Source organism: Mesoplodon densirostris, chromosome 2 (assembly GCF_025265405.1).
Source record: "Mesoplodon densirostris isolate mMesDen1 chromosome 2, mMesDen1 primary haplotype, whole genome shotgun sequence".
Lineage (NCBI taxonomy): Eukaryota > Metazoa > Chordata > Mammalia > Artiodactyla > Ziphiidae > Mesoplodon > Mesoplodon densirostris.
The window spans coordinates 15,709,156-15,732,030 of record NC_082662.1 but is presented as its reverse complement, the minus strand read 5'-3'; the positions used below and the strand labels follow the sequence as shown (position 1 = coordinate 15,732,030).

Sequence of the window (22,875 nt, the reverse complement as noted above, 5' to 3'; positions counted from 1 at the left end):
CACTTCACGCGCAGAGCAGGGCCGTAAACCGTGGGACGGGGGCTGTCGGTGCCCCGCGGCCACTCTGCCGCAGAGTCTGGCCTTCTGGGCGATTCTGAGCCGGCCCTTTCTCATCACGCGTCCTCCAGTCCCTCTGTCCTGGAGCATCAGGTTGAGACGCGCAGCCGTGCGCGTCCCCAGAGGTCCCTTTAGGTGAATGGAACGTGAGTCTGCTCTTAAGCAGCACGAGGAAGAGTGGCCCCTCTGGTGCTGCTGCCCTCATCTCTTTACTGAAAGTCAGATCGCCTGCAAGTTAGGGTACTACCCGACGGGACACTCTCCCCGCTATGAAACCAATTACGGAGGTCACGTGGCTCCGTGGAAGGGTGCTCGTGATTCCAGCCAAGTGAGGAAAGCCGAGCCCAGCCCAGTCCCCTTGCTGTGCCTACAGTTACATAAAAAAGTAAGCATCTGGACAGAGACTGGAGGGGAATTTGGAAAAATGAGATTTATGGGATAAGCTGGTTTATGGTGTTGTGGGCTAAATTTTAAACTTCCTTTTTTAAAAATAATGTTCTTCTAATAAAGTTTTTAATTTGGGGGAAGAATAGTAACCCACGTGAGCATCAGAGTCGAGCTTGCATCTTTACCTCCTTTGTCTCCAACATTTTGTAACTCTGGACCTGGTCAGTGTGGCCCACAAGGGAAGCTGAGGATGCCAGGGAGGAGCTGCCTGGAGTGGAGCCTGGCCGTGAGGTGGGACTTGGGAGTGGAAGTGGCCAGTTCCGCCCCGCAAAACGGTAATGCTGTTGTTGTATTTTTCTGGAAGAAAACAGAAATCTAAGGGAGGGGACTGAGAGGGCTCAACCACAGGCCACCCGGTGCTTTTGAACTGGTTGCCAGGTGGTGTCGAGGTGGGTTGTCAAGCCACCAGGCCCTCTGCGGGTTCCCTCCCAGGGCAGCCTGACCTGCCCTCCCCCGAGTCCCACCACAGAGACAAGAACAACACTCTGGGCTGGAAGGCGCCTGAGGCGGGGCGGGGTGGGGGGGGGCGCGGGCTTCGAGGGGCAAGAGGATGAACACGCCCGCTGGGCCTCGCGCCTTCGCTCCAGGAAAGGAGGAATTAGCGGCCCGCTTCTGCCAGCGCAAGAAAAGCCACATTTTTCAAAGTTGTTTTTTCCCTTTTGATGTGGGGCTGCTCTCCCGACAAGCAGGCAGAAAGGGAAAACTATGCGATGGAACCCGGCCATCTGTCACCGAAAGGACGGGTGTTGGCGGGTCTGCCCTGGGCTGCCCCTCCCGCCCGCGGTGGTGCTGCCCTGCTTCCCGGGGAATTCGGGGAGGGGGCACCAAAACCCCGGAGCCCGTGCCGCCCGCCCACCTGAGTGAGGGGTCTGGTCCCAAGGTGACCGATGCGTCCCCACACGTCCCAGGAGCGCTCCAGGGTGGCCCAGTGTGTGACCAGCTCCCTGCAGGGCTGGGCCGGGTCAGGGTGGCCCTGTGGAGGGAAGTGAGGGGGCCTCAGGCTCTACGCCAGAACACTTACCTACTTGGGGTTTGGGGAGGGATCTAGAACAAGGGAAAGCGCCTTCCTGAGTGGGGTCCCCGAGTGCCCAGCGTTGGCCAGTTTCCCGGAGTTGCCCCGGGCTGGTGCCGAGCTCGGGCCTGCAGGTGTGTCTCCATTCTCCCGTGCTCTCCCCTCGCGGTTCTACGCTCTGCTGCCCTGGTCGGAAGCCAGAGTCCTCAAGCCCTCAATCTTTCCTTTCCCTCAGTCCCTCAACCTCAGTCCCTCAATCTTCTGACCAGCGTTTAGCCCCGGGGCTGGCACCTCATACAGCCTCCTGCTGTCACCTGCCTTCTGGGGCCGACTGGCCAGGGGAGACAGCTGTGAATTTCACTTGACAGCTCAATCGCAATGGGTAGCGCGGGATGGAGCAGTGGGGACAGTCTCCCTGAGGAGTGCTGGTGGGGAGGGCGTGAGGGGAACAGACCTAGGTGTGGACCCTCATGGCCACGCCCAGTGGGCCTGCGGCGGGTCAGAGCCAGAGACAAAGCAGCCGCGGGGCCCTGCAGCTCACCAGCGTGAAGAGGGGACTACCTCTTCCGTCTGTCTCTCGGTTACACCCTGGTGTATATCACATACTGGCCTTTGTACGAAAACTTTTTAGTTCGAAAGAGTTTGATTTACAGCAAAATTATCCAAAAAAGAGTACAGAGAATTCTTGGTATACCCATCGCTTACATTCTCTAAATATTAGCAATTACCAGGTATATTTTTTATTATGTAACAGCATTATCGAGGTGTAATTCATATACGTGTTTATTTTTATTACTTGTTTTTGTTATGAAAATAATCATCTTTGGTCAGGTATCTACTTTCCTGTATTGTTTTTGTCTTTCAACAGTCCTAGAAAGTAGATACCGTCCCTGTTTGTTTGGTTTTTTAAATATTTATTTATTTATTTATTTGGCTGTGCCGGGTCTTGAGTTGCAGCGTGTGGGATCTTTTAGTCGTGGCATGCGGGATCTAGTTCCCTGACCAGGGATCAAACCCGGGCCCCCTGCATTGGGAACGTGGAGCCTTAACCTTAGCTGGACTACCAGGGAAGTCCCAGTACTGTCCCTGCTTTATAAAGAAACTAAGGCCTAGTTCGCACAGCCGGTAGCTGGTAGCTCTTGATAAGTAGTCATTGGGCGGATAAGTGCGTGACGTAACTGGTGACTGGCGGGGCAGGCATGGGGACCTGCGCCTGCCTGACTCCCCAGCCCGTGCGTCTCGGTGCCTGCCTGCTGCTCACATCTGAGGCCGCGGCCCCGGGCCTCCTGGAGAGTCCCGGAGTGCGCCTGCCGCACCACTGATGCAGGGTTAAATGGGGTCAGAGAGGCCACAGACTTTCTGGTAAGGAGTGTGCTATTAGCCACCAGAGACTCCATCTTTCCAGAGTCGTAGTTGGTCGTCAGCAGAATCTGAGGCGCTGCACGTCAGCTGGTGGGTTCGCCTTTGCTTTCTGAGCTCCCCGGACCTGTACGGACAGCCGCTGCCTCGGTGCCCTTGAATTTGGGGTCCTTGCCTGATTTCCTTTGCTCCTGTGGCCTTTTCTTTCCCTCCTGCATTTGATCTGAATTAGGAATTTTTCCGTATTGCCTCAGACTTGCAGAGGAAGCTCGGTCCCAACCTTAGCCCTTCATTTCAGGCTATACAGTGTTGCAGCAGGTTGCTCTGAAAAACCCACAGAAGCCCCAGTGTGTGCAGGCCCTGCCTGGAGCGTTCCGGGGGGAACAGAGCTCTGTCTGCTCTCAGTGGGAGAAGTCTGGGCTGTCGTTGCTCTGCTTTTCCTGTTTTCCGCCTGTCAAGTAGCCATCCCAAAAGATAGGAGTGTCATGTGATCATGATTACTCAATAGTAATGACCCCCATTGAGGGTCTGTCACATGTCACACATGTTCTGGATCCTTCTTCTGGAAGGAATGTGAAGCCCAGAGGAGTGGAGTCAGCTTGCCAAAGGCCACAAAGCTAGAGGAAGGGCATCTCAGACTCAGATTCACCTTCTGGACTCCTAGTTCCGTGTTCATTCTGTGAGCCCTCCACCCGAAAGGATGCTGCGTCCCCTCCCCTGACCAACGAATGCTCAGGACACATGCAAGAATCAACCCTGGAACCACCGTAGGGAGGGTCGTTAATCCCAGAGGGACATTTAGATGAATCTTTGCCAAATGGCCACCCCTGGGACCTGGGATGATGATCTGTATGTATTTTGACGGGCTTAGCATCTCATGGACACGTGGGCCTGTTTCCTGCAGGTATTTTGAAGGCGGCGTCTCATCTGTCTACCTCTGGGATCTGGATCATGGTTTTGCTGGAGTGATCCTCATAAAGAAGGCTGGAGATGGATCAAAGAAGATCAAAGGCTGCTGGGACTCCATCCACGTGGTGGAAGTGCAGGTACAGCTCACCGCCCCCCCCGCCCCCGCCCCTGCAGCTGGCAGCCCAAACAGTGCGGCCTGTTCCCTAGCAGGTGCTTCTTGATGGGGATATGTTGTGACATATGCTGCTGATTCCTTAAAGTGTCCACAGCCATGTGGATAAAGATAAGTCAGGATCGCAGTAGTCACTGATGAAAAAGATCCCCAAAGAACTTGGATACAGTGACCGCAGATTCGGCCCCTTTAAAAACCATTTGGGATTCTATAAGGTCATGTCATGGTGACATGTTAGGAAGGGACATGTTAGAATGACCTGAATTCAGGGGCCGTTCGGGCTCTCCTCAGCTCAGGGTTGTGCCCAAGGCTCTGATCTCTGTCTCATCCTACAGGAGAAGTCCAGCGGTCGCACCGCCCATTACAAGCTGACCTCCACGGTGATGCTGTGGCTGCAGACCAACAAATCCGGCTCTGGCACCATGAACCTCGGCGGCAGCCTTACTAGACAGGTAGAGTGGTCAGTGCCCCCGGCTGCAGCCCCAGGGCTGGCCGTGTGTGGCGATGCGTGAGCAGCTGCCCCACAGAGGGTCCTGGGGCAGCCCCTGCACCTGACGTGATCTCCCCACAGGCCTGTCCGTGTTTCCCGACATGCAGTCACGGGAGGTTTTACTTGGGGTCAAGGTGTTTATGTTAAGATGCTCCCGTGATGTTTAGGGTGTTACCGCTGGTAACATTTTAGAATGGATTGCTTTCTCAGTTGTGGCTTAGATGATGTATTAGGGCTGTTGGTTGCAGGTGACGGAAGTAAAACTCTCACTGACTTAAGCGAAAATGGAAGTGAGTCAGCTCACCTAATTGTGACGTTCGGACGTCGTTCAGCCCGCCTGGGTCTAAGACACGAGTGATGTGGGCAGGCCTCTGGCTCTCCACGCGGGGGCTCCTGGCAGCCTCTGGCCATCCTGGGGGAGAGCCTCTCTTGCAGAGCAGGTCTGCCGTGTAACCCCAGGAACGTCTCACTGCCGGGTCGGGTTACTTGTCCCGGACAGAATCACTTCCTGACGCTAGGGTCATGTGACTACCCATGGTCGAGGAGACGAACAGGGGTGTGGGTGTTGATTTCCTAGAGTGAAATCAGGCAGCTTTCTCACAGTCGAGAGAGGGCTGCGTGTGGGCAGCCGGCAGCCACTGGACAATGGAGAGGTGCTTTCTGCAGCGAGAACGGATGGCCGTGATCTGGGGGTGGGGGTGGGCAGTGAGGAGTGACAGCCGCCAGGGGGCCAGCCTCGGGGCTTGGCAGCGGGCTGCTGGGGGACAGTAGCCAGGTCCCTAAAAGGAGAGAAAGGACTGAAAAAGGAGCTACAGGGATCCCGAAGAGGGAGAGCCTGTTAAGCCTCCGAGCGGGTTTACCGGCCTCCCCAGGCAGGTGCCCTGTGGTACACGCCTGCTCTCTGCTCAGCTCGGGCCCCTGCAGCGGTGCTCCAGGGATGCAGGGGTGCAACGGAATGATAGTCACCGGCATCCTCCACTATGCACCCCAGCAGGGCACTTTTCAAAACTCAGAATATTCGTTCACCTCATACAGAAAAAATGGGTCAAAGCAGTCCAAAGACTGCTTGAGTCACAGGGTCTTGACATGGGAAGAGTTCAGAGGTCATCTCCAACCTGACAGGACAGTTTGTGCCGCTCTGCTCAGGTGGGACCAGGGAGCCCGCTGCCTTGGGGGATAACCCGTTCCTTTCCCATCCGTCTCCATAAAAAGAGGCATCCAGAATGGGCCCCGTGCTGCTCTGTTGGCACCTCACAGGTGTGCAGTTGGCTAAATGGCCCCCCACTGGCTCCCCACCCCCCGCATCTCTTTTCCCACGAGCTGTTGACGGTCCAGGGATTTCCCCTTCTGTTCTTGTGCAGTTGATCTTTCTTAAAATGAGGTTTTACATGTGAACTCATGTTTTGGTTTTTGTCCATTCTGCCAGGGACAGATAATGTCGAATCTCGGTTTTGGTCGTCCAGGTGTTAGCTGTTCCTTCCGGCTTTCTTCCTTGCACATTAACTAAGATGACTCTGTCTTCATATTAGTTCAAGGCCAAGTTGGGAGCCCTCCAGCCTGGCTACCAGACTTCCATAGCGGGGAGACATCAGTCTGATAACCGTCCTTCTAGGGCACTGGTCTTCAGGGTGAGCTTGTCCAGCTCTGACTCACCGCCTAAGCAGGGCTTCGCATTTCCAGATAGATGCCGTTTGAGCCACCTGTGGTTGAACGCCGCCTGCCGTTTCCCAGCCGGCTCCCTGCCGTGCTAGGACCAGGTGACTGCAGGCTTGGCCGTGGCTTCTCTCTCTTCACCCTCAGGGCTCAGCGTGTCTCTGCACTTCAGGCTCCTTTGATGTGGCGAGAAGCGTTGCTTTGCTCTGTTTCCCACCTCTCTGGTCCTGAACGGCCCGGCCAGGCAGGAGGGCTCTCTGAGAGCCTCTGCTCTGCAGCTGGAGGGGACCTTCCTGCCCACAGTCTAGTCCAGGAGGGACTAGCGTCAGCACCACGGAAGAGCTTGTCAGAAATGCAGAGAGCTTGGGGCCCTACACAGACCCACCAAATCAGGATCTAAAGTTCACAAAATTCTCCAGGTAATTTATGTGCACATTAAAATTTGACGAGTGCTACTCTTTGGGGTTCTGCACCTAATTCCATCTTGGGGGGCGGCTCCCCATGCCACCAGCAAGCAGTACTCCAGACACCAGCAGGGTGTCCTACAGTTCACCTATGAGCCTGACACTCTACCTGGAGATAGCATCAGATCCCACAGGTTCGGGGCTCAGTCCCACAAGACTGCCTGCCCTCCTCCCCTGAGACACACCTTCCAACGCTAGTGGCAAGTCCAGGTTGTCCCCTGTGCTTCTGACCTACTGGCTACAAATCAGAGGTTCCCATGACCCCCTACTTGGGTTCGATTAATTTGCTAGAGCTGCTCACAGAACTCAGGAAACCTATTTACTCATTAGATTGCAGATTTATTCCAAGGGATATTTAAAGGTTACGAATCAACAGCCAGATGAAGAGATCCACAGGGCGAGGTCTCAAACAAAGGAGCTTCGTTCTCACGGAGTTTTGGGGCCCCTGGAAGCATTTTGGTTCCCCAGCCTGGAAGCTGATTCCCATCTTTCGTGGGGTTTTGTGGAGACTTCATTACATAGGCATGATGATTAACTCGTTGGCAACTGGTGATTGATTCAACCTCCAGCCCTTCTCCCCTGCCTGGAAATCAGAGAAAGGACTAAAAGTTCCACCCCTCTATTTATGGTTGGTTCCCCTGGCAACCAGCCGCCATGCTTAGGTACTTTCCAAAAGTCACCTCATTAACATAAACCCAGTTGTTATGAGTGACAAGGCACCCATTTCACCTTTATGGCCCTGAAGCGATTGATTTCAGGAACTGGAGACAAGAGACCAAATATAACCAAAGATGCTCCCATTGCTCTTACCGCCCGGCAAATGCCAAGGGTTTGGGAGCGGTGAGCCCGGAACCATGGATAAAGACCAGACGTACGTGAGAAATGTATTGGTCATCCGAATGACCAAATTGTGTATTTCTTATAAATCACAGTATCACAGCTGCTGTGTACCTTTCTCTTGCCCATCTTTGGCTTAGGTGTCATGAGCAACCCATCTTCAAGGTTTCCCTTCCAGGTGTGTGAGGTGAGCTGGGAGCTTGGACTGGAAGGTGCCGCCTCCCCTGGAGCAGACTTGTCTTCACTTCTGCTACACGTGCTACTTGAAGCTTCTGAGCAGGTTGAAGACCCTCGTTTAAGAGTCCCGTTTAGGACTTTTAACGGCCCCACCCCAAGGGAAGGCCTTAACCCAGTGCCGGTGCAGGGCAGTGGTGCCTTTGTGTGACAGGAAGAGGAAGCACAGACAGGTAGCTTGGCCTGAGTCTTCTCTGAGACTTGGCTGCAGTGCAGCATCCCTCAAGACGGCCTCAGGAGGGGGCCTTCCTCGGCAGAGATGACCGTTGCCATCCTCATCCTGGGGGCGCCTGACTTCATGAGGATTCCTTTTAATAGCAAAATGGCTTTTTCCGTAAGAGGATAATTACGCTTTTCGTAGCCATTAATTTTTTAAACTGTGGCAGGAAGGATAAATGTAGTAGCTCTTTTAAGTGCAGTCACAAAGGCGTCTCCGTGCACGTGAACAGTAGAAGTGCAAGGCAGGTGCCTGGGCCACGTGTCGGAGCCTCACACTCTCCGTGCAGAACCTGCACCACCTCTGCTGTGTCACGGGGCCTGGAGCCACAGGGGATCTCGGGGGTCCCCTTCTCTGGCCTCTGGGCAGGGCTGTCCCCACACCGTCCCAGAGGCTAGTGCTCACTGGGCAGAGACCATCCTTTTGCATGGGAATGGGCCCTTGTCTTCCAGGAACCACTGACCAGGGAGGGGCCGCCGAAGCCCAGGCAGCTGGCTCCCTCGCAGCCGTCCTCCCCGACACCCTGCCACCTGGGGAGTGGTGGAAAATCCTAAACCCGTATCCGGAAACTGTTTCCTGCATCACTTACCGCTCCGAACTGTTTATAATTCCACCCGGTTTACAGTGACCTGGACAAATATTTAATCCTCAGCCTTCCTAATAGTTTAAATCAGAGCTGTCAGCCCACGGCCAGGGTCTGGGCTTGCTGTGAGCAGCACCCGCTGCCAAGCCAAACGCAGGCCTGATGAGTGGCTGTCCTCAGCGCACCGCGCTGGCCCGCGGGCCTGTTTGGATTGCCTGTGCTCTTGGGCTTTCATGGGGAAATTGATGCTTCTGTCATCATCCTCGCGGCCAGTCGCATAACTCATCTGAGGTGCATTAAATCTGGGGCTGGTTTCCAAAGTAAATAACTGCAAAAGGAGGGGCAGGGAAGCAATGAGGGTGACACATCTAAGTTAACGATGCGTAGCTCCTGCGCATACAGGGGAAATGAGGGTTGCGGGTTTAGCTGTTTGTCCCAGATGAGCCTTGGGAAGACATCTCTGGTTCTCTTGGATGGGAAGCGAAGGGGTTCCAGGAAAGCTTAGCAGATCAGTGATCAAGAGTGAACACGTGTGGTAACGTGGGCTGTCTCTGTTGATTGGGTTGTCAACAGCATAGAGTTATCACTCCCATTTAGCAGGTGAGGAAACTGAGGTTCAGGCTATTAAGTAATTTGCTGTGGTGACTTATCTAAGTAGCAGGCAGAGCTGGGATGTGAACCCTGATTTGTCTGCCTAGAAGAAAAGAAAGCTGTATTCTGCCACACTGCATTTTTTTGGTCTTAATATGTCCGCTATCTGTAGGCCTGGCATTTAAGAGATGCTCAGTAAGCATTTGCACAGAAATGCATTGAGCAGTCGGCTCAGCGTAAACAGGACGCTGCCCTTTGGGCGCCCAGGAGCATTCCGTTGGCAGCCCCTCAAGCAGCCAGCGTGGGCAGCAGCAGTGGACCAGCCGCCCCAGAAACAGGCCCCACGAGTGGGGCCAGAACCGCGGAGTCCAGTGGAGGCACCAGGCCTCCCTGGAGTGTGCTCCGCAGCGCCACATTTTGGGTGCCTGGGTGCCTCTTGCAAGAACCCAAGTGACCACATGAGACGCCTTCACCACCAGAGGTAGTGCGGAGGGTTTTAAGATTTTTTAAGTAGTCAACTGATCTGATCAGATTTGTGACTTCAAAAGATGGCCCCGGTGGCGGCTGCAGTGACTAGCCTGTGGCTGGGTGGTCAGTGAAGGAACCTCAAGGCAGGAAATAACGAGGAAGGGCAGAGGCAGGAGTAGTAGAGGAGGGACGGGTTGGAGGCGTCTTGGGGTGACCCCAGGGTGTGAGCGCCAGGCTCGGGTGGGTCTTCCTCGCTCGAGCTCCTCCAAGAAGCGGTACTTGCTGTGACCCAGGCGTCATGGCAGCCCCACACTCACTTACACACTCACACCTTCCCCATGTGTGTCAGGAGGGAAGGGGCCATCTCACCAGGCCCACAGTGCCAGTCCCCGACCCTGGCAGCCGTCCTAGCCAGCGGTCAGGAGCACCCAGCCAGGCCGAGGGCTCCCAGCTCTCCCGTTTCCATCCAGCTCATACTGGCCACCCCACAGCTGCATAGGCCTGGGCCACCCTTGCCTGGCACGATGCCCAGGGCTCCCCCACTTTCCTGCTTCCTGTGCCTGTCCTGGGAAGGGCCGTGGCTTGGGCTTGGCGGAATTTCCCCCTAGGAGTCCCTTTCCCTGGCTCCCCAGGCTTTGTCTCCATCTTCTCCTCTCTCAAGGCGCCCTTACCGACTTTTTTTTTTTTTTTTAATTGTGTTGGGTCTTTGTTGCTGCGAGCGGGCTTTCTCTAGGTGCGGCGAGCGGGGGCTACTTTTCGTTGCAGTGTGCGGGCTTCTTGTTGCGGAGCACGGGCTCTAGGCACGCGAGCTTCAGTAGCTGTGGCTCGCGGGCTCTAGACACAGGCTCAGTAGGGCTTCATTGCTCTGCAGCATGTGGGATCTCGCCACCAGGGAAGCCCCCCTCACTGACTTTCTTACGGCTCTTGGTGAATGTACTGGAGCTGCATTTCACACCTCGTTGTGACCTGCCGGCTGTGGAGATGCCCCAGGGGCTCAGACCGAGGCACCCTCACCCATCTCCTCCACTCTGGCCTTTTGTTCCCCCGCCCCCACCAAAAGATGTCTCTTAGGGACATCCCTGGAAGGCTGTGGGAGGCAAGGTGAGGGCCGTCTTCGCAGAGGCTCATCACAGCCAATTCTTGAGGGCAGGAGGGGGGCAGCTGCCACCTGGGCCCCGGTGGGAAGGCTGCTTTCCGCAGGCCAAGTACCAACGTGCTGAAAAGGAAGTTGCACTGAGAGGTCACTTCTGTGTGACAGCTGGAGGCGTGGGAAAGAGGCAAGACTGCGAATCTCCGGAAAGAGATCCAAGGTTTCCAGTCTGGGGCCGGGCCCTGCAGATGTTCATTTGACATTTTTTTCCGACTCTAAATATTTAGAAACAGAGGTGGAATGTCCTGTGGAGCTGGGAGATTAGGGCGGACACTCGGAAGGCGAGCTCTCCCCCCAGCTCAGCACCAGGCTCCCTTGTGATGTATCTTCGAGCAGTGAGACTCCAGCAGAGGCACCTGCCCGCGTGTCAAGGCAGGAAAATCCTCTTTGACTCGCGCTTGGCAGTCAGGCAGGGCGGCATGTTGCGGGCGAAGAGCCCATGGCCTTCCCTCCAGATGTGGGGAACAGAGGGAGGGGTCCGGGCCGAACTCGGGGTGGCTCAGGGAGGACTTCCTCACCCGGGGAGGCCCAGCTCCAGCTGCTCCCTTGTTCCCTAAGGTTCCTGGGTTCAGGGGTGGAGAGGCTTGAGTGGCGTGGCTTCTAGAGATGCTTTGGTGTACGTCCGGTGACCTGGGGCGGAATGACCCAGCCTGGTCGAGAGGGAAAGCTGGTGTGAGGCTGCCTCCCTGTGCCCATCCCCCGCTAGGAAGGTTGGGCAGGGGAGGAACGGAGCAGGAACGGAGCAGAGATCCGAGCAAGGGAAGGGTTGCGGGGAGGGCAGGCGGGTGAGGCAGGGATGAAACTGCTCGGAATTTCTGAGCCCTGGACTGCGGTTTGTCCTTGAGTTTTCCGGTAAAGACCGTGGATGAAGTTGAGAAAATGGAGGAGTCTCCTGGAAGAAAACAGGTTTTGGAATCATCCAGACCTTGCTTCACATCCTAGCCCAGTCTCTTTCCAGCTGTGTGACCTGGACAAACCACTTCCCTTCTCTGAAATTCAGCACTTTCACCATCGAGCTTAATAATGCCCATTTGGAAAGATTGTTGTAGAGCAGAAATAAAAAAACATTCTGACACATGGGTTATGCCCAATAAATAATAGCTGTTAACTGCTATTACCACCTATCACACAAGCAGAGACTTTTCCATCTTCTAGGATGTATACAGTTTTAGGCTCAGTTAAATTTTTCCTAAACTGGGCAAACCGAACCTTCCTTGAGAGGCTGTCTGACCACTGTCTTCTGGCTTGACAGCACGTTAAGTTCTGGCCTCACAGCCCCGCTCTGACCCGGAGCCCAGCTCAGTTACTAGGAGGAGCCAGGCCGGGGAGAGTCCCGTTCAGCAGGCGCCGTTCTGGGCCTGGTGCACGTATTAGGTTCTCCAGTGCAGTGTAGAGGCAAGGAAGGCCCTCGCCCCCCGGGGCTCCAGAGCAGGAGCCGTTAGACGGGGCTGGCTTCCTGCAGGTCCCCACCCTCCGGGCTCTGCTCGCTGCAAAGTGCCACACGGCACTCTGCTCACGTTTTCCCTTTTGAGGAAAATGGCCTGCTTTCTACACACTTGCCTGTGTCCTCCACGTCGCCAGGCCACGGAGAGGCACGGAGGTGCTTGATGGGGATGCGCGGGCTGGGCTCTGATTCCAGACTCCGTTAGAACCATCTTGTGGAACATCTGTGCGACCACAGCACATACAAATGTTTTCCTCTGGCAGCCCCTTTTATAAGGATGTAATAATATCTGCAGTGCAAAAATAGTTCTATTTTTGGCAGGTCAGCTTTGCCAGCGAGCCGACCCTGACCAGGTGTGCAGGGAGTCGGCAGGGGGGCCGTGGAGACGTGTCTCTGTGCCGGGCCTCTGCCCCGACCCCGCCTACCCTCTTCCTTCCCTCCCCCGGGCCCTGCTGGGCCTTTGCCTTGGGCTCAGATTCTCTCTGCCTCAAGCTTCGTGGCCCCTTGTGTCCTCCCTGGTGGTTGGCCTGCTCCTGGGGGAGGCTCACCCGCCGTGGCCCCCATGCCCAGACCTCTTTTATCTCTGAGCGCCCAGCATTTCCAGCCTTTTCCTTTGTTGGAGGATGACTCTTGATTCTGAAGCAGAGATGATACCCAAGAGGTCGGCTATCTGATGTGACTTTGCTTCCCTGATGGCCCTGAGCCCTTTGCCCCCAGTTCTGGCCTCAACTTTGGGTGGTTGGTGCGCATTTAAAATGCGGCCCTCGCTGAGCTTCAGAGCCTCACTGCTTCCCTGGGGTTGCCAGGAGTCTGCCGTCTGCGTGGAGCTGGGGAGGCGGAGAGGCCAGTTTGTGGGAGGACATAATTCATTTGGGTCGGACCCCCCAGGCCTCTCCTTGCCCGGAAGAGCAGCCCTGAGCTGCCGTCTGGCCGGGCACAGAAGCCTCTTCCAGGTGGGAGGAGAGGACACTCAGTGCCAGCGTGTTGGTGTCCAAAGATGCCTTTTAAGAATGGATAGGCAAGCGCCGTCCTTCCTCAGGGCGGAGCGTGGTCCCAGCCCCCGTTCAACACGCACACGCTCCAGTCGTCGTGGCCGCAGGGTTTTGCTCAGGGCCCAGCATGTCCCGCAAACACCACGGCGCTGCCCAGGGTGGGGTGCTCATCCACCTGAAACGGTGGGGAGTGGCTTCACTTTGAAGTTGAAGTTGGTGGGCACGCTCACCTCCTGTTTTGTGTCAACCCCTGAGTCTCTGAGGATCAAGACTCCCCAGGATCACTGGCCAGAGTGCCCGGGGTGGCTCAGGGCCCTGTGTTGGGGGCAGAGCAGCCGATCATTCGAGCATCTCACTCAGTCTCTCCTGTTTGGCCAGTTCTCAGCCAAATGGTCTTGCCAGAACCAGGCGTCTTCGCTCTCAGAGACTCTCAGAGACCAGGCGTCTTCACTCTCAGACTTAGTCTCCTGACTTTGAAAGGGCCTTGCAAGGCCGTGGGTTCCAGACCTCACTCTACTCCGGATCCCCCTCTTGTAGCATCTTGACAAATGGCCACCCCGTTTCTCCCCAGACCCCTGCAGGGACCCAGGGCTCATTGCTCTGTGAGCAGATGCAGATATGATAACAGAGAGCTCCGTCGCCCCTTGGCAATGACATGGGTTGCCGGACACGCCCGTGCTGGACAGCAGGCCCTCAGAGCATGGCCAGGACCTCCCGAGTCCTTCCCCTCCCGGCCTGAGATATCCACATTCTTTCCCATTTCTTGGGGTCATGGTGTTCAGACCTTTTAAGCAGAAGGGCTCCAGTTTGCCCACGGCTCTCTGAAAACCCAGACTGCATCCAGCCCTGTGGACGTGGCTGGCCTGGGACGGAAGGAGGGGCCTCCCTCAGCAAGTGACACAGCCTCGCCCCTGCAGCTTCATCGTGTGATGGGGGGCGCGCCGCCCCTGAGCTGGGCTCCAGTAATACAGCTTCATTTTGGTCCCGTCACATTCTTGTCAAGCTTGAAATCACCTAAAACCCGCAAGTCTCTTCACTGGGCTTGTTCCTCATTTCGTTCTCGGTGAGATTAATGTTTGAGCCAAAGCAGGTGGTTTGCGTTTGCCCTGGTGAAGGTAGTCAGCACGCTGCGGGTCGAGCCGGGCTGTCATCTGGGCAGAGCACCTGACACCTTTAAGCTTCGGCTTCCTCGGCTTTAAAGTGGTTCTCACGAGGACCAGGTGGAGTGAGGTCACTGCCGCCAGGGAGCGCTGTGCTCTGCAGCTGGCCCGTGTCTCGGGTCCTGGAAGGACCCTTCTCATCACCTCTACCCTTGATGCTGGCAATAGGATCCCATGAACCCTCTGCGCTGTGCCTTTCTTTAAGTCCTGGACAAACAGGTAGACCCAGGGCCGGGTAGAGAATCCTGCGAAATGCCCTGGAGGCCACCCTGGGAACATGAGCGGGCTGTCGTCCAGCCTCGGCCACAGGATCTTAGATGGGAACCTGCCACAGTGATGTGATCTCAGAGGAGCCCTCTGTTCTTCAGCCCAGCATCCCCATCTCAATAGGAAATTGGAGAGTCTCGCAGCAGATCGTGTCCATAGCAAGCCCGTGCTGGCTCCTGGAGCATCTGATCTGAAAGCGTGCCAGCAGATGATTTTTTTTAACGGTCCCATCGAAAACTGTTGTCTGGATCAGTGTCAAACCAGTGTTTAATTTCCAACTCGAGTCTTCCTTCTGTTATGGAAGTGGGGTCAGCCTCTGCCCTCCGCCAGGGTTCTGGCACCTCTGAAGTGTGCCGTAACTTTTCAAGGATGTCTCTGTCACAGAATCGGATTTTTCTGACCCTGAAACTTAATCATTTAAAGTGACTTGGTTCTCTCCTACCATCTGCGGCTTTGTCTCCCTCCTAACTGGGTCTGTTCTACCTTTCCCAGCCTGGAAGTCACTCTCCCTCATGGGTAAGAGAAGTAAAAGCAGGTGAGACTGGGCAGAGGCCTTTAGCCTCCGAACAGACCACCATGCACCCCAAGCATCTGCCCTGTTCTTCCAGTTCTGAAGGTGGTTAACCTTCCCACCTTTGCTCTGCTTTTTTCACTAGTCTGAATTCATTTTGAGCTCTAGCCTTCCTGATCCAGTTCCTGTCTTCTCATCCTGTTTCTTGATTGCCTATTTCAGCTTCCAGATTTTTTTTGTATTTTTTTAAACTTTTTATTTTATATTGGAGTATAGCTGATGAACAGTGTTGTGATAGTTCCAGGTGCACAGCAAAGCGACTCAGCCATACGTATACATGTATCCATTCTCCCCTGGACCGCCTCAGCTTCCACATTTTATTTCAGTAACAGTGGTGAGGGACTTCCCTGGTGGTCCAGTGGTAAAGAATCCGCCTTACAATGCAGGGGACACAGGTTCAATCCCTGGTCAGGGGACTAAGATCCCACATGCCGTGGGGCAGTTCAGCCCGCACGCTGCAACTACTGAGCTCACGCACCTCAACTAGAGAGCCTGCGTGCCGCTAACTACAGAGCCCACCCACCCTGGAGCCTGCGCATGCCACAACTAGCCCCCGTGCCACAACTGAGACCCGATGCAGCCAAAAATAAATTAATGAATTAATAATAAATCTTTCTAAATGAATAAATAACAGTGGTGACCGTAGCTACACTTCCACTCGGTTTAAACAGCGTTTATGCACTTAGCACTCTGCTAGGCACCTGTGAAGTGTAAAATAGGTACATATGTCTGCCCTTAAGGAATGTATAATCTTGTGAGGGAAGTAAGCCTTAAACATAGGGCGGAAGTTGGGGGAGAGCTCTGCGTGCGTCGTGACTCGGCGCTCGTGTCAGGGTCCTCAGTGCCTTCTCCCCTCCCTGCCCCCTTTCCTTTTAATACTCAGAGTACTGATCACTGGGCCAGAGCTGGCGCGCTGGGTCCCGCCTCCTCTAAAACCCCCTCTGTCGTAACCAGGGATGCGATTGAGACTCTCTTGTTCAAGTTCCGCACTCACGGTCACTCGGCCGGCCTTGCAGCCTCACAGAGTAGAAGGAATGCAGGCTTGGAAGTGAGCCTGGCCTTGACCCAGGCTCTGCTGTCACTCCCTGTGTGACCTTGGGCGGGTCGCCCCATCTGTCTGAGCCTCGGAGTCTCCTGACATCCCGGTTGCCGGTCCCTCCCTCCATAGCTGCCACACAGGCATGGCAGCAGCCCGGCACTTTGGGGGCTCACCTGTGACATCAGGCCCCAAGCTGAGCCTGTGCCTGGCAGGGGTGGTCACCTGCACCCTCCCTGCTGTGGGCCGTGGAGGTGGAGGTGGGGTGTGCTCCACAAGGGCGGAGCAAGACTCTGCCCTGGAAACGGGGCCTCGGGGCTTCTGCGGGCTGGACTGTCTGCGACCTAAAACTTGGGTTGCTTTGTGCTGGGGCTCCCTCACTGGGAAAGTGGCCTTCAACCCCCGCCAGCCGGCCCTGGGCCTGCCAGCAGGGAGAACAGGCCCTGGGCCCTCACCCGGCTTTCTGACCTACAGGAACATTCTGTCTCTTGCAGATGGAGAAGGATGAAACCGTGAGCGACTGCTCCCCGCACATAGCCAACATCGGGCGCCTGGTCGAGGTGAGTGGGCCTCCGGCTGCCGGCCTCCCTTGCTGCTCCCTCGCAGCTCCACAGCAGCCAGCAGCGCATTTCTCATGTTTTGCCCTGGCCTCATGTTTCCTAAGCCTTCTGATCTGGACGCAAGCAGGGCCCAGCTCCAGAGGCACCCCCTCTACTGTCCCCTAAACACGTGCACCCAGAAGATCAGCTCGGGAGGCCCCGAGTCCTGTCTCCCGCCATCCAGTGGGTGCGAGCGGAGACCTGAGCTCAGACGGGAAGCAGATCCCGGGAACCCCAGTGGGCTCTGGTGGGGGAGTTGAGCTACACCTCAGCTCCCCCTTCCCCACGCCGCCTGGAAGGAAGCGGGTGCTCTCCAGCTGCACGGGGTTGTTCACAGAGCCGGGGGCAGGGCTGGCGGGTGGTTGGGTGGAGTGGGCCAGCTCCCAGGGAGGGTCAGCCTGGGACACCTGGAGCTGGTATTGGCGTCCTGGGCGCCAGGATGGGGAGACGCTCAGGGCACACACTCACGTGCCTCCACCCTGCGGTCACAGCGAGGACTGCAGGGGTGCAGGCGGGAGGTAGGGGAGGGCGTTCCCGTCAGTCTCACTGGCCTCCTTTTCCAGGACATGGAAAATAAAATCAGAAGTACGCTGAATGAGATCTACTTTGGAAAAACAAAGGACATCGTTAATGGGCTAAGGTAATGTACCCCAAAGCACGGGCTTTGGAACCAGAAAGATGTGGATTTGAATCCTAGGTCACTGCTTAAGAGCTCTATGGCCTTGGGCCTCTGTTTCCTCTTTTGTAAACCAGGGCCGAGGTATCCTCCTTATAGGGTTGTTAATGCAGGTTTTGCAAGGTAAAGCCCGGCATACAGAGTGTGTACTCAGGATAGGTGTGGGAATCAGAGTAGACTTGCACCATTTTTGTTTCCTGGGGCCCATTCACCTTAACAACATCGGCACCCTTGTCCCTGGAGTCACCTCTCGGTCCCTCAGCTGGAGTCCCACCTAAAGAATCTGCCCGGCCCCTTTGGCTCCTGGGCCTGAGGATACCTCCAGATCAGACCCTGAGACGCAGGAGGGCATGACACCACCAGCCTCTGGTTGGCTGGCTTCTAGGGCAGCAGAGTGTCCACAGAAAGAGTCCCCCGACCTGCTGCTTTCTAGAGAGGGACCGGCCACCCTGGGGTCCTCTCAGGGCCGTTGGCTGCCCCTCCCCACACGTCTTGTGCCCTCGGTTCTTCAGCGTCGGCCCAAGTGGGGGCTCAGGGGCTCGCTGGGTCCTTAAGGTCATGGTGGGCAGGGTAGGAGGCCAGAGCCCCTTTGGGGGTAGTGGAGGCCGCTGTGGAGCGAGACGGGCCTTGGAGTCGGGAGGCCGGGATCTCATGCAGCCTCTGTCAGCCAGAGCCGTGTGACTTTCGACCAGGGATGACTCCCAGTGGCCCTCCGCCTGTCCAGGAGCAGGGCTGCCAAAGGGAGGAGGTGGGATGGAGACCGGTGTGCAGCCCTACACCACCACGCGAGTCCAGGGGCTAACGCTCTGCCCTTGGCTTCCAGCCCTCTAATCCCCCACTGTGGACAGATCTCTCCTCGGGGAGCAAGGAGAGGCAGGAAGCAGCTCTGGTTTGTGAATCTGTCCAGGAGACAGATGTTTTAGTCCTTCACTCATAGAGTTTTAAAAGAGGGGGCCCACTTTGGACACATCATCTTTCTGATTTCCTCCCTGCCTGTGGGGAACGTGGTCTGGCACCCGGTGGGTTTTATTCCACCCCCAGAGCATTGCTCTCCTCTGGCTGTTGAGCCTGGGGCCTCTTACGTCATCTCTGCCCAGAGCTGCCTGGCCTGGGGCCCCTGAGCCAGCCACACACCCGCCTGGCCTGCAGGGTCCCGGGGCGTTGGCTGAAAAATCGGAGAAAGCCGCAGAGAGCCTGTGGAGTGGTGGCCTGAGCCCCTGAAAACCGTGACTGCCACCCGCAAGAGCCCTGCGGCCAGAACCTCCCTACCACAGCCCCCGAGCCGCAGTGGCCTTGGTGACGCTCCCCTCTCTCTTCTGCCTGTGTGTCCCCTGCACGTCCTCTCAGCTGTCGCCCCCTGTGCTCCTGGGTCCCGTCCTCCCCCTCCTGCTGCACTCACCTCTGCACACTCTCTGTAGATCTGTTGACGTTATCCCCGACAACCCCAAGTTCCTGCAGCTGCAGAGGGAGCTTTCCCAAGTGCTGACGCAGCGCCAGATCCACATCCAGCCTGATAATTAAGCCGCTCCAGGTACCCTGCCTGAGAGGCCTGAGCGCCCGCCCCACTAAACAGGACTCACCAACCCGCCGAGACCCCGCCGGACCCTTAAACACCACTAACCCCGTGTCCGCTCGGCCGGGAGCAGCTCCCTTTACGTGCAGACTTGCCCCGCCCCGCGTTACACAGACCTGAATCACGTGTGCGGTGTGTGTGCTTTGCACTCTGGGTGGGGCCACGTGTGAGGGCAGGCCATCTGGGCTTCTGCCCCCAAGCAGGCCGGGCATCACCGGGCATCACCGTCGCCTCTCTGGCAGGAGCCGCTCGCCTGCCCCACTCCCAGTGGTCTCCCGCTTGGCCGGCAGCTTTGGCGGCCTCTCAGCTGTGTGTGCAGCCGGGGCTTCGCCAGCTGTCCACCAAGGATTCCGGAAGTCAGATGAGCCCCCCTTCTCGGTGGGAGATTGACTGGGGCTAGCCGACCTAAAAGGGGGCGGTGTATCACCCTGAGTCTGAGGATGGAACACAAGAGCGGGGCTGTAATCCCCAGGCCGGGCCGGGTGCCACTGGAGCCGCCGGGACGGGCATAACCCTCTGCCCCTGGCGAGCTGCAGCTGTCCTCCTAAATGCCTTACGCTGATGGAGGGGCAGCAGTGTGGCTGTAGACGATGGCTGAGGACCACGACTTGAGCTAGTGACAGATACAGATGTGTGAAAGCAGTCAGCATCCCCGGACCGGAGGAGAGAAACTGGTTTTAATAAGAGGCGTTTGGAAACCCAGCTGGGCAGGGCTGTAGAGCCTGGGCTTAGGGGCTTCTTCCCAGGCCCAGGGGCTGGACTCGGAGACCCTGACCTGGAAGAGGCCCAGTGCGGGGGACAGAGGTTGGGCACCTGTGCAGCCAGGCCGGGTGGCTCTTCTGTAGCTGTGGGACCGCAGCACAGTCTGGTCTGTGTGTGTGCCAGCGTCAGGCCTGGGGCATCTGTCAGCCTCCAGCCTCATGCTCGGACCGTCACATTCCCATCAGAGCATTAAGAAACCCCCTTTTAAGACGTTCCATATGGTGCAGTTTCTTCTCCAGCCGCTCAGCTTTTAGGGTGGGTCTAGAATCTTCTGGATCCCTCACCTCAGCCAGTCCTGTGGCCACGCACTGGAGGCTTTCTGACATAGACCCCCCTGCAGCAGTGGGCAGCCTGGCACCTTCTGTCCAGGACAGGCCTTCCTTCCCACCTCCATGCATTGGTTCCGAGCTGCTTGGCAGTGACGTTCCCGAGCTCCTTCAACTAAACGAGGGCCCTGCTCCTTGCACCTCCAGCCGTTCCAAGCCTAACCTCCTGTTCCTTACCTGGTTCTAACTCTGGAAATTTCTCCTTTGGGGGGTTAGCGGGGGGCTGGGTACAGCCCAGGCCTGGCGTGCTCCTTCCCAGAAGAGCCAGCACCCACTTGGGCAAGGGTGCCGTGGGAGCCACCACTTCGCCCACCGCATCCTCCCACTGGGCAAGTTAGCCTCCCATTGGAAGCTTTCCAGAAGCCCGTGGTGGGCTGGCTGAGGTTTGCAGCCCGAGGGCCACTAGGGCTGGTGCCTGACCCTTCCTTTGGCCGTCCCAGAGCAGAGCAGATACTCAGAAATGTGTATTCAGCAGCATCAACCAAAAATGTCAGCATTTCTCATGGGAATTTTTGTAGTTGCACATAGACTCTTTCAAAAGCCTTGTCTCTGCCTCCTTTACCATCCTGAGGGCACTTGCCATGATGTTTCTAGGACTCAGTAGCCAGAATTCCACGTGGGATGCTCCTGGGTCCTACTTCATTGTATTTCACCCATATTCAGTGCTGGGGGATTATTTTTTGGTCTCTCCTTCCCATTCTGTTTCACGGCCAGTGCGTGTCAAGCGTGACATTCCCATGGCTCCACAGCATTCCTGCAAGGCAGCCTTCCACTTTCTTTCCATTGCTTTGAAACTGTTAGGAAGTTTATAAATAGTTTAGTAAGTTCCTGGTTAACCCACACATCGAGGAAATCTGACAAAGTGATCATTAAGGTCATTGCCAGGAGCATTTCTCTGAGCCTCAGTTTCCTCATCTGTAAATTGGGAATAATGCTCAGACCCCTCCAGAATGCTTGTGAGAGTGAAGTGTGCGTGAGAAGCACTATGTAAACTGTACAGCCTCTACAAAGGTTAGCTGTTGTTCGCTCTGTCTAACCTGTGCGTACGTGCACTCCCGTGAACATTTCCCCACAAATTCAGGATTTGACAGCAGGGCCACTTACCTGTCCCCTCCTGCTTCTTGAAGTTCAGGCTGTGGGATTTTCTTGGCCGAGTTAACAGCTGATGGTGCCTTGCAGCAGAAGCCTAAAAGTGCCTGCCCGCAGGTGCTGCCCAGGCAGTGGGCTCAGACGTCCGAGGTGCCGGTTCCTAACACCCGCTGGGTGGCCAGCCCCGCACCCCGTGCTTTGTAATGGGGTCCTTATCTCTCGGCCTCTGGCCTGAGTCCACAGCTGGGCTGAAGCACAGATGGTCTCTGCTGTGGCGTGCTTGGAGGCCCACTTCTGGTGCAGGCTGACACTGGGACCTGTGCCCAGAGTCCAGGTCACGCCCAGCCTGGTGCAGAGGTGGGCCGTGGCCTCCCCCGTGGGGCCGGCCTCGGGCTCTGGGCCCCTCTGCCCCCACCGCACAGCTTGCAGCTCGCGCTCTCAGAGGATGGGGAGGGGGCACCCAGCCCAGTGACCCGGCCCCTCGCCCTGGACGCACCGGCAGGGCAGCCCTCAGCCCCTCGCCGCTGCACTCTTCCTGTTCAGCCTGCTAATGACAGTTCTTCTCCCCGGGCAGGTCTGTGCAGACTTTTGCAGACAAATCAAAACAAGAAGCTCTTAAGAACGACCTGGTGGAGGCTTTGAAGAGAAAGCAGCAGTGTTAAGCCTCTTCTTCCCAACTAACCGGACACGCCGCAGTGCGCTGATTAGATTCCTTTCTTAGAAACTTGTTTTCTGCTCCCTCCCTCGTCCCTTCCCTCCCCCCCAGGTCACACAACAACTTGCATCACCACTGCACAGCACCATCTCTCCCTGAGAATAAACCCTATAAACACCCTTCTTGTCTCTGAGGCCTACTTCCCACCACATTTTGCTATCAAAACTCGGTATTTCCATAGAAACCATGTTTTCTGTTTGCCCCGGCCCCCCCGTCTCTCCACCACCACCCATTTATAGGCATAAAATACACTGTCTGTCTGCCTCCCTTCCCTCTCACCCTTTTGTTACATTGGTGTAAAAAATGTAAAACAAAAAAATTTTATGAAATAACTGTGGTGTGTGAAAGATAGAAGAAAAACTGGAAATCTGATTCCACGTGTGTTTGGGAGTTGCTTGGGGTTGGGGGTTGGCGGGGACAGGGGACAGCTCTGGGAGAAAGGAGAGGTGGCCCTCAGCGTCGTCCCACACGCCTGGCCCCTGTCCCGCGGAGACCACACGGTGGGGGGCGGGGACCTGCGGACCGTCCTGCTCTTCTGGCCAGGTGCTTTTCTGTCAATTTTTATGGAATGCAAAAGGAGTTTTTGTTTTATTTTGTTTTTTTGTAAAGCTTAAAAAAAAATCTACATCTTATACTTGAGCTTCCATACTTAAAAAAAAAAAAAAAAGGAAAAAAAGAACAAAAAAAATAAATAAAAAGAAACTGGGATGCAGTTAGCACTGGCCTTGTGTTCTTTCTCGCCTGCCTCGCTGTCCAAGCATGTGTGAGCTCGGCTGGGAGGGCTGACCCCAGTGGGGGCGTGGGCCCCACGTGGTGAGCGAACAGGGGGTCCTTGCAGATCCCCAGCGGCTTCTCTGGGCCCCCGCTCCGTGCAGACCCCGCCCCACCTGTCCTGAACAGCTGGGGACGTGCCATCATCAAGTGTGATAGGATGGGGGCTCTCCCCCCCAACTCCCCTTTCATTTCAGCAAACACCTGCTCTGTGCAGGCGTGTCTGCACTCGTCCCACGCCATCTTCACAG

General features: G+C 56.3%; 1 protein-coding gene across 2 annotated transcripts in view; it reads left to right on the top strand.

The window, feature by feature from the left end:
• Nucleotides 1–22,569, top strand: part of CAPZB (capping actin protein of muscle Z-line subunit beta) — a 139,184-nt gene extending 116,615 nt beyond the window's left edge. Inside the window, exons 5-10 of one of the 2 annotated variants that reach the window (XM_060089062.1) lie at nt 3,780–3,921; nt 4,292–4,408; nt 16,608–16,673; nt 17,276–17,352; nt 18,807–18,919; nt 21,713–21,801. In XM_060089062.1, coding sequence (XP_059945045.1) covers nt 3,780–3,921; nt 4,292–4,408; nt 16,608–16,673; nt 17,276–17,352; nt 18,807–18,909 — 505 coding nt within the window. In that variant the 3' untranslated portion in view covers nt 18,910–18,919; nt 21,713–21,801. Of the gene's footprint in view, nt 1–3,779; nt 3,922–4,291; nt 4,409–16,607; nt 16,674–17,275; nt 17,353–18,806; nt 18,920–21,712 lie in introns of both variants that reach the window. The other variant, XM_060089063.1, reaches the window with a different exon arrangement.
• Nucleotides 22,570–22,875: the final 306 nt, after the last annotated feature.